The following is an 11,025-nucleotide window of genomic DNA, read 5'->3' as shown; positions in this document are numbered from 1 at the left end:
TTTTTTTTTCTGCTTGTTTAGATACACTTTATGGGTGATGCTCTCGGGGTTTCACTCAAACTTCCCCTCCATTTGAGTGTGCCGCCGATCTCCTCCTTGTGCTCCGCCACCCGTCGTCTTCTGTTGGGCCTTTTCTCGTGCCCCCACCATGATGAGCTTCCAATGCCCCTTCCGTTTTCAATTTCTGGTAAGCGTGCGATCGGCTCTTCTTTCCGGCTGCTGTCATCCTCTTGATGTGCTTTTTATGTTGTTTATTTATCTGTAATTTTGTCTGGCTTTCATTTTTTTGCTCTTTTTTTTCTTGTTTTGTTTTCCTGTAATCATTTTTGTTTTTGCTTGTAATAATGCTCAGTCCTCTCTCTCGATTTGCCTGCCTGATGTCCTTCGGGTTTGTTGCTTTGGTCCAGACCTTTGGGTTGTAGATGTGAACGTTATTCTGGCTTTCGGGTTGAGGATGATGAGCTTTGGCTTGGGGTTCTTTTGCCCTCAGTGTCGAGGAATAAGAGCTACTTATGTATTGGTTTGAATCTGTTTGGTGCAGATTTGCTGTTTAATTTGAAAATTAGTCATAAGTTAGCAGATTTTGTTTGAGTCTGTAATGTAATACGTTATCTTTGACGTTTGTAACCTCATAGCTTCGGTTATGGTTGCTTCAGAGTTTTTGTTTTGTGTTATTTGAGCTTTATGCTCATTTATCAATGAATGAAACTGAAACCGATTCCTTTTAAAGAAAAAAAAAATGAAGGGATTAAAGAGGATATATGATAATTTCAATAGCATATAATTTTTTTTTTTAAAGTAAATATGATAATTTCAAACATAAACTAAACATAGTCAGAGAATTAATATTATTATCTCTCACTATGTACTATGTACCATGTAGGGCATAAACCCCAAATTAAGGAGCTTTTAGTGGTTAGCGATTTCTTCAGAGAGCTCTCTCTCGTTCCTTTGGTTCTCCCCCATACAACATTTCGTTCTGATATCTTCCCATCACTCTTGTTTGGAGAAGAGGGAGGAGCCCCGCATCCACTTTCTTCCTTCCTCACCTTTCTTTTCTCATTTTTTAGCCTTTTTTCTTTTTTCTTTTTCTATTTTTCTTGGTTTTTTTGCAACTTGAAGGCCCGAGATCCAGTTGCAGGCTCAGATGCCGTATCCCCTACATCTTCATTGCGGGGTACCTCTCTTTCTCAATACTGTAGTGGTGCTCCGCTGAAGCAACTCAAATTCAAGTTGTTATAGTTCTCGCGGCTTTAAAGTTTTTAAGTGCTATTGTATTCGGTATTTCAACAAGCAAATCCATCTGTAGTCTGCTGCTTCAAACCCCCATTCAAGGTGGCCTAAATCTTGGCTGAGGTGTCAAGTTTCAAATGAGCCGGACCAAAAATTTGACCCATTCCTAATAATTTTTTAGGTTTAAGAATCGTACTAGTTGGTTTGAAGTGTTTGTTGGGTTGGGTTACCTACTTTTTTTTTTTGGTTTTTTTGTGTGACGTATTTTTCCATGTTCCTCTCCTTTTGTAATTACTTGGAAAAAAAAAAACAGAAAAGAAAAAAGGAGGGTATTCGTGTATATAGTCCAGGTTGTATTCGTGTATTTATGCCAATGAAGACGATGCATATCAAACAAATTTATTGAGAAAGCGAGAAGCAACCGAGGTCCACCACGTAGAAATTGAGTGGACCTTCTCGTTTTCTGTGTAACATCCATTTTCACAAAGAAGATGAGATTTCCTTGGACATAATTAATTCTTCTAACTATTTTGTGTTTTCTAACTTTTCTCCCTTCCCTTTCCATTTCCCTGTTATGTTGTCCCCTTGCACACCAATAAGGCTAGATCATAGATGGACGGTTTTTATGAATCCTGCTCGACATGGATATATTTGGTTGCTGAGAATTGTTTCAGATATTAGACAACAAAAACGTTAGTGGTTCAGAATTTGCGTTTCGTATAATTGACAGGATTCTCTACAGTAATGCTGGAAATGGATCCCACAAAACTATCGCCTTCCTTTCGACTCTTTCCTTATAAATGTGGCTTTTGCCCATTTGGTATTTGTGGGGAGATTGAGTTTGCAATAAGATATTTGAGGAAAAAGAAAATCTCCTGGCCATGGATGGACAATCTATTGATGAACCTCTTCTTTTGAGTCGAGGTGCTGGTTCTGTCAGGAAGACACCTCTCTTTGTGTCATGGGCCAAGTGGAGTCTCAAGTTTGTAATATGGGTCGTTTTCATAGCATGGGTTGCTCTTATTTTCCTGTTCCCTGCTCAATTTGTCAATCAAGTGTTCGAGAAATGGATTCAGGCCACCAGTGGTTCTGTTTTTGGGATTACAGGTTGGTCCCCTTTTATTTGTTTTCAACGCCTGATGTTTAATCGAATCACGCCTGATGAAGGTAATAAAACAAAACACCTGATGCTTAACTCAATTAATTGTATAATTCCCATGTCCCCAACCGCATGCAGGAAGCATATTCATGGTGTTCAGCGCCCCAATTCTTGTTATTGCGTTCCTTTCCGTAGCTTATCTTATCATCTCTGGGGAAGATCAGGAGCTCCATGAGTACGTATCACTGTGAAGTCTAGAGACCTTCTTGTGTTCTAATTTTCTGTGCTGACATCTTTTCCTTGTAGGAAGAAGGCTTCAAAACATCCAAGTTTCCGCTTGTGGACCTTCCCCGTTCTTGTGGATGGGCCATTTGGGGTTGTTTCTGCCACGGAATTTATTGGGATTCTCCTCTTTCTTCTCTTTGTTATCTGGGCTGTGTATGCGTATTCCATGCAGATACTCAGCTCTCTCTCTCAGTACCAGTTTTCTTTAAAACAGAAGAGGTACAATGTTTTTTCATATTCAACTTTTGCCTTTTTCGTTGGCTATATATGTTCGGTTTTCTTTTTGTGAATTTCCAGTAATTACTTGTTCTTACATATTGAAGTGGCTCTTAAACAAGTCTCTTATACTGCTTCCTTGATACTCCTACTTCGATTTATGCATCCTCGCAGACATGGACCTACTTTCCTTTACTTGGCCTGATTAAAGTATATGTGTTTTTTTTTTTTTTTTTCGTTTAATGAAGTGGAATTCCACTTCTTGAACTGAGGGTCACCATTTATTATTGTCTGTCGTTCACTTTTCCTTTTATTTCATTCTACTTTTTTGTATTTTAGTGTCACCATAAAACAAGTTGCATACGAGAAACTTAAGATCTTTACAATTGTCATCTAATCAGTACACTTTCCAAGTTCTTTTTCTTACAGTTTGAAGATTGGTTTCATTTGCTGAGAGTCCTTGTTTATTTGAATTTTCAGTTGTTATATTTTGGAAGTTCTGGGACTTCGCTTTGGTTCGATTGGATTATATTGCTTGGCATTTTTGTTTCTTCCGGTTGCAAGGGGATCGGTTCTTCTCCGCCTTATAGATATCCCTTTTGAGCACGCGACAAGATATCATGTATGGCTTGGACATCTCACAATGCTGCTGTTTACTCTCCATGGACTGTTCTATGTAATTGCATGGGCAATCGAGGGTAACCTCCTACAGGAAGTGAGTGTTAATGCTGTAATTCTTTTTCTTGTGTTTAGTCCCATTTATACTTATACATGTGTATTCTCTTTTGTGGATGTATTTATTTATTTGCTGCAAGAAGCTTACATCTATAATCACTGAAAATTGAATGATCCCCTTGAGTGGCAATATATAATCTTTCCAAAAGAAAAGGAATGCAGAGGGCAATAATTGAACGTTGGGAAGTAGGAATGACAAAATTAGAGAAGTAATTTAATAAAGCAAAGGATTTGAAGACATATAGTTTGGGTCCTGGGAAGTGTTTTGTGTGGTAGTAACAATTATTTCCTCTGTTTCACAATAGATGGAAGTTTAAAAATTATACATATTTTAATGACAATTGCTCTTTTTGAAATGCTCTAAGATGGGCAAAGGAAGGTGGGTTCAAATTTGAAAAAAGTTTGGTTCAAATTTAAGGATAAAATTGGAAGTTAAATGAATATGTTCTTTCATTTTTTAAAAACTTTCATCTAGTTTAGGACAATTCAAAAAGTGTCTATAATGGGACAGAGGGGGTATCACTTTTGTTAATGTGATTTGACCCCCCTTTGAAACTGATCCTTCTACTTTTTCTGTTGTCATTCACATTTCTATGGTTAAATCATTTTATCCATATCCAGTGCAAGGGTGGTAAAATACGGACTAGGTCAAGGGAAATTATTGAAATGGAGAGAGCTATTCTATGACAATCTAAGTTGGCTAAAGATTCACATAACGAATTTGGACCTTTAATGTTACTCTTGTCCGAGTAGGTAGCTAGAGTAGAAGCCTGATGAATGATGGACTATCTGAGTCTGAGGTGGGAGTTGTAACTTGATAATGGCTTCGTTCTTGAGAAGAAGTATCTGCTAGAAGTATGAGATGGTACACCATATTGGTTTTAGGATTGAAACATGGCTACTCAACCAGGAGACTTGTAAGGTCTTTTGACTATGGGGAACTAAAATATGAATATGTGGTGGCTTCGGAGCAGTCTTTCAATTGTATGGGTCATGAGTAGACAGATAACAAATAATTTCTTTTTGCCCCTACTAGTTAAGTGGCTTCTCTTGTATACTTTCTGTTTATATAGGCCGCCTTACGCTTTAATGATATCTCGATTATGTATAAAAAAATGATTATACAGATAAAAATGTCATATACAAAGACACTTAACCACTGGGCTAAAACATCCTCAAAATGAAAATAATGTTATGGTAAGCGGTTAAATAACTATAACAGTTCAACTTCTTGACAACTATATATATCCTTGAAGACTTTATGCAGAATAGAAATAAGATAAAAATGAACTTCGGTAAACCTTAATAGAATGGTAATGTGACAACAATACTCCTGATCCTTAGATGGATCATATTGATAGTCTTGCTTAGACCAATGCTAAGGCTTTCTGATGAGCTTTGCTGAATTGTATTATAGTAGACTTAACTTTGTAAACCTTCTCAATGTCCTAAAGCTCTGCTTTTTCTTCCTTTGTAGAATTTATTTAAAAAGACCTCAATGAAAAAGAGACATAGGGGCATATGATGATGATGAAGATACTTATGTCTTTAATTTCTTCATGCAGATATTGGAGTGGAAAGATATCGGTGTTGCTAATCTTGCAGGAGTTATTAGTCTTTCAGCTGGTCTATTGATGTGGCTGACATCACTTTATCCAGTGAGAAAGCACAAGTTTGAGCTGTTCTTCTACACCCACCAACTATATGTAGTCTTTGTTATCTTTTTAGCTTTGCATGTTGGTGATTTCATTTTCAGTATAGCTGCCGGAGGAATATTTCTTTTTATACTTGATCGCTTTCTGAGATTCTGCCAATCAAGAAGGACTGTTGATATAATTTCAGCCAAGTGTCTTCCTTGTGGAACCGTGGAATTGATCCTTTCAAAACCTGCAAGTAATAGTGGTTCCCCACAAATTTATAATTTTCTTGTTTATCTGCTGTCTCCATATCTATGACACTTTTTCTCTTGACAATGTAGATCTACAGTACAATGCCCTTAGTTTTGTTTTCCTTCAAGCTCGGGAATTATCTTGGCTACAGTGGCATCCTTTCAGTGTTTCATCTAGTCCTCTAGATGGTAAATACCACCTGTCTGTTCTTGTAAAGGTTCTCGGGGAATGGACAGCAAAGCTTAAAGAAAATATCTTGAATAGTTCTGAAGCTGAACTGCAGGAAGAGCTACATCTCCGGCCTCAAACAAAGATAACAGCTTCAGTTGAGGGGCCTTATGGGCATGGACTACCGTATCACTTGATGTATGCTCTCACTACTTTACTGTATATCCAACTTAATTTTTTATGGTTTATTATCTTTTCTAAGTGAACTGACTTCACCATCCTATTCTGTAGGTATGAAAACCTTATTTTAGTAGCAGGTGGCATTGGGATTTCACCATTTCTTGCAATCTTGAGTGACATTCTCCATCGTGTAAGAGAAGGAAAACCTTGTCTACCTCGAAACATCTTGCTTGTTTGGGCTGTGAAAAGATCAAACGAGCTTCCTCTTCTTTCTACAGTTGACATGGAGTCGATTTGTCCCTTTTTCTCTGATAAAATAAATCTTGAGATTCATATTTATGTCACACGGGAATCAGAACCTCCATTGGTTCGTTTACTTATACTATCAGAACCTAGTACTTTCCTTTTGTAAATTATTTCTTTTTTATTTTTTTTAAACATTATCTCATTAATTTGTGGCATTTAATGGTTGTTATCTGCAGGAAGAGGGTAAAATTCACAAGAATATGAACTCTTCTCCCTCCCCTATGCCGAATGGATGCAGTATGTCTGTTTTGGTTGGTACAGGAAATAATATATTTTCTGGACTTTATGTTATCTCATCTACACTGGGGTTTGTTATCTTAATTGGTTTACTGGATATTTTCTACATAAACCCTTTTGGTATATCTTCATGGTGGTACAAGGGTCTTCTTTTTGTAATCTGCATGCTTGCAAGTGTCTTTATATTTGGGGGTCTTGTGGTTGGTATATGGCATCTTTGGGGACGAAATGCAACCAGGGAGGAATGCGAGGATGATAGGATGAGGATGCTGCAGGATAATGAAACTGCAGCTCACAAGGACCAGTCAAGTCAGCAAAATCTTGCGAGTTCAACTAATACTTATTATGGTTCAAGGCCAGACTTCAAAGGCATGTCTTTGTAATGACGTTTAACCTTTTTGTTGTACTACAATAGAAGCTTTCTCAATCCCCTTTCCTTTGTCTTACTGCAGAAATTTTTGGGTACGTATCCGAGAAATGGGGCCGTGTTGATGCTGGTGTCATTGTGTGCGGTCCTCCACCTCTTCAGTCGAGTGTCGCTACAGAAATCAGGTCACTGAATGTTAGGAGACAACGCCGCCATCCAATCTTCCATTTCAACAGCCATAGTTTCGATCTGTAACATTCGTAATAAGTTGTATTAGCATATTTTAATTCTATTTCCTTAATAGGCTGTTCCCACCTTCGTTATCTTCCCCTTAATGTAGTCAGTTGGCTTAGAAGCCAAATATGCCCTATTGAAATGTATATTTGTAAGTACGCACACTTCTGTACAAATGTTTTTATGCATATGAGGTTTTCTTTAGAGGTGTATATAAAGAACAAAAGATGGCATATTAGAGCCTATGAGCCTATATATATATAGCCAAATATGCCCTGTGTATCTCACATACTTGCCAGTGTTCCCTGGTTGTTTCTACTGTTTACTGGTCTTTTTGTTGCTTTTCTGTTGTGCGTTGTGTTGTTTTTGTGTTTTGTGGGTTGTGTTGTTTTTGTGTTTTGTGGGTTATTGTCTCCCTACTTTATATTGGTTTGAACCTTTAGTGAAGACTTTTGTAACTGATTTGGTGTTGGTACCTTTCTTCAACGGTTCTAAATTCGGACTCTAACAGTGTTTCTACTGTTTCAGTCTTCTTCTAGTAGTTGTCGTTGTTTACCAGTGGGGGTTTAGATAAATTTGCCTTAATCTGTGCTCTTTTTGCTTCTGTAACGGTTTTGTGTGGCCACTTGAGAGATTTGGGTAACTTGTTTGACCCATTTCCTACACATTGTAATTATTTTCGCATTGTTTTAGTTTGTTTTGGGTATATTGTTGAAAAGCTGACCCCTTTTTTTGTTTTTATGATTATCCACTTCTTCTTTTCGGATCAGGAGTGGAAATAATAATTCACTGTAACCATTTTGTTATTCAATTGAAAAAAAAAAAAAAAAAAACGAGAGAAAACCATCTCAATGTCCTAAACCTTTTTTTTTTTTTTAATTACCTTTGTAGAATTTATTTAAAAAGACCTCAATGAAAAGAGGCATAGGGTCATATGTAATGATGAACCTCCTATTGTCTTTAATTTTTTTTTCATGCAGATATTGAAATGGAAAGATACTGTTGCTAATCTTGTAGGAGTTATTAGTCTTTTAGCTGGTCTATTGAAGTTTGAGTTGTTCTTCTACGCCCACCAACTATATGTCGTCTTTGTTATCTTTTTGGCTTTGCATGTTGTGAATTCTTTTTCAGTATAGGTGCCGGAGGAATATTTCTTTCTATATATACTTGATCGCTGTCTGAGATTTTGCCAATCACGAAGGACTGTACGTACGTTGATATAATTTCAGCCAAGTGTCTTCCTTGTTGAAATGTGGAATTGATCATCATTTCAAAACCTGCGAGTAATAGTGATTCCTCACAAATTTATAATTTCCTTGTTTATCTGCTAGCTATCTCTATATCTGTGACACTTTTTTCTCTTGAAAATGTAGATCTACGGTACAATGCCCTTAGTTTTGTTTTCCTTCGAGCTGGGGAATTATCTTGGCTACTAGGGGTGTTAAGTGAGCAAGCCACTCGTGAGCGAGTTTAGGATCGGCTCGTATAAACTTGGCTGATGTTCGACTCGATTATTAAATGAAACGCTTTGTGAACTCAAATTTTGGTTCGAATATTAAACGAAACAAGTTCGGCTCGACTCGATTAGGCTCATGAGCAAGCTCGTATAAGCTCGTGTGTGTGTCTATATATATATAAACTAAGTAACAAATAATTAATTATAAATCTCATAATTATTAAAATTTGAAAATTGCATTTATATTTAAGCGTTAGAAAATGAAAAATTCTAAGGGAGAGAGAGAGAGCAATCATTAAAAAAACTCAGATTCAATTAAAGCAGACCCAAACAAAAGGAAGAAGAATCAAGCAAAAACTCTTGAGGGAGATTGCGAAAGACAGAAACTATTGAAGAATCAAACAGACCCAAACACTATCACTACCTATTTGGTGAGCGAGAGTGGGAAATGAGAGTTCATGTGGAAGATGCGCTATGATGAGTGAGGGAGATTGAGAGAAAGACGTTGAAAAAATATTTTTTTGTAGGGGGTGTTGTCCCAATGCAGTCTGAATACAACCTATTAACTTACCCCGCATTGCTAAGAAAACATCAATTTCCAAGTTTGCTTATCTATAAAATGATGCATATCCCCTTTCTTTGAAACCAAGTGCCTTGTAGTATTGACTCAGGCTCCATACTCGACTAGCCATGCTAAGCAAATGCTTATATGTAAGCTGACTTCTTAAGCTGTTTAAGAGTATTTGAAGTTTAATTTTTTTTTTTTTTTTTTTTTAAAAAAAAAATTTAAATGTAAGAGCCAGGCTCGACTTATTATGAGCTCAAGCTTGATTTTTTTGGCTCGCCCTTGAGCTCAGCTCGAGTAAAATTTAAACGAGCCAAGCCTGAACAAGGGAAACTCGCTCAAGTTCAGCTCGTTTACACCCCTATTGGCTATAGTGGCAACCTTTCAGCGTTTCATCTAGTACTCTAGATGGTAAATAACATCTCTCCCGCCAAAATACTCAAGGTGAATAGAATCAAAGAAAAATAGAGACTATGCCATATGGAAGAAGAACAGGGTAGGAGAAAAGAAGAAGCAAGTAGATGAAGAAGAGAGGAATAGAAGTTCTTCATTAGCAAATAATCTCTTGAGGTTACAAGTAAAGGAAAGAAAGCTTATATACAAACTTCTAATCAAGCAACTGAAACTGTATATTAGCTTAACAACTTGAACTAATAATCAACTTTGAACTAACTAAACTAACTGACTTACAAACTGAAAAAGTTAGTTTATTTAGTTTATACACGTGCTAATACTCCCCCTCAAGATGGATGTGGAGGATGATAAATATCCTTTACAAACATCTTGGACAATAATTTGTAAAAATCCTTGAAACCAAGGCTTTTAGTGAAGATATCTGCTAGTTGATTTTGGGAAGTAACATGAAGAGTTCGAATGAGTCCAAGTTGTATATTCTCACGAACTAGATGGCAGTCAATTTCAATATGCTTGGTCTTTTCATGATAGACCGAACTTGCAGCAATATGGACGGTGGATTGATTGTCACAAAACAAAAGAGCAGCCTGTGTATGAGGTATTCTGAAATCCTTAAGAAGAGAAGTCAGCCACATCAATTCACAGCATGTGGAAGCTAAAGCTCGATATTCTGCCTCAACAGATGATCTTGATACTGTCTGCTGCTTCTTTGATTTCCAAGACACAAGTGAATCACCAATAAACACACAAAAACCAGTTATAGGTCTTCGGGTATCTAAACAACTTGCTCAATCTGAGTTTGAAAAAGCCTTAAGGTGAAAATTTGACTTGACAGAGAAAATAAGGGCTTGAGTAGGAGAATTTTTCAAGTATCTCAGGACTTGATGAGCAGCTTCCAGATGAGGTTGTTGTGGTTTGTCCATAAACTGACTCAATATGTGAACTGAGAAAGCTAAGTTAGGCCTTGTAATTGTCAAATAAAGCAGCCTGCCAACCAACCGTCTGTAGCTTGTGGAATCTGAAAGGAGATCACCTTCATCCTTTGAGAGTTTTAGATTTTGTTCCATAGGAAATTTAATAGGTTTAGAAGCCAATAAACCTGAATCCTCTAGGATTAAGAGGGCATACTTTCTTTGGCAAACAGAAAGTGAGGCTCCTGTAGACCTAGCAATCTCAAGACCAAGAAAGTACTTCAAAGACCCTAAATCTTTCAACTTAAATATGTCATTCAAAAGGGTAATGAAAGAGGACACTGCCTTGGATCATTGCTAGCAATAGTTACATCATCAACATAAACCAACAAAGCAATAAAAGAAAATCCTTTGAGTCGAGTGAAGAAGAAGTAATCTGCCTTGGACTGAATAAAGCCAAGCTCAACCAATGCAGTTGAAAATTTTGAAAATCATTTCTTAGAGGCTTGCTTCAATCCATACAAAGATTTAGTTAACCTACAAATCTTTGTCGCCCCCCTTAGTGCCAAAACCAGGAGACATAGACATGTACACTTCTTCATCTAAATCCCCATGTAAGAATGCCTTGTTCACATCTAATTGATGCAAAACTCAATTCTTTCCAGCTGCAAGTGCTAAGAAACATCTAACAGTAGTCATCTTAGCAATAGGTGAAAAAGTCTCATGAAAA

At 37.0% G+C, this 11,025-nt stretch overlaps 1 protein-coding gene across 1 annotated transcript; it reads left to right on the top strand.

Moving 5' to 3' along the window:
• The first annotated feature begins 1,747 nt into the window (after positions 1–1,747).
• LOC132178088 (ferric reduction oxidase 7, chloroplastic) lies at positions 1,748–7,208 on the top strand. The gene is made up of 9 exons (XM_059590545.1): positions 1,748–2,340; positions 2,471–2,567; positions 2,639–2,836; positions 3,314–3,548; positions 5,134–5,461; positions 5,547–5,823; positions 5,917–6,172; positions 6,288–6,717; positions 6,801–7,208. The coding sequence occupies exons 1-9, from the start codon at positions 2,115–2,117 to the stop codon at positions 6,968–6,970; spliced, it is 2,217 nt and encodes a 738-aa protein (XP_059446528.1). The 5' UTR covers positions 1,748–2,114; the 3' UTR covers positions 6,971–7,208.
• The last annotated feature ends 3,817 nt before the right edge of the window (positions 7,209–11,025 follow it).

This window comes from Corylus avellana, chromosome ca4, assembly GCF_901000735.1.
Source record: "Corylus avellana chromosome ca4, CavTom2PMs-1.0".
Classification (NCBI taxonomy): Eukaryota; Viridiplantae; Streptophyta; class Magnoliopsida; order Fagales; family Betulaceae; genus Corylus; species Corylus avellana.
This window is presented reverse-complemented; position numbering and strand designations above follow the sequence as displayed.

Bases quoted from the DNA above. Each gene is read 5' to 3' on its own strand.
- LOC132178088 (XM_059590545.1), top strand. From the start codon at position 2,115: ATGGATGGACAATCTATTGATGAACCTCTTCTTTTGAGTCGAGGTGCT. The intron at 2,341-2,470 runs GTTGGTCCCCTT...AACCGCATGCAG, and splicing joins TTCTGTTTTTGGGATTACAG to GAAGCATATTCATGGTGTTC. The intron at 5,824-5,916 runs GTATGCTCTCAC...CCTATTCTGTAG, and splicing joins GGACTACCGTATCACTTGAT to GTATGAAAACCTTATTTTAG.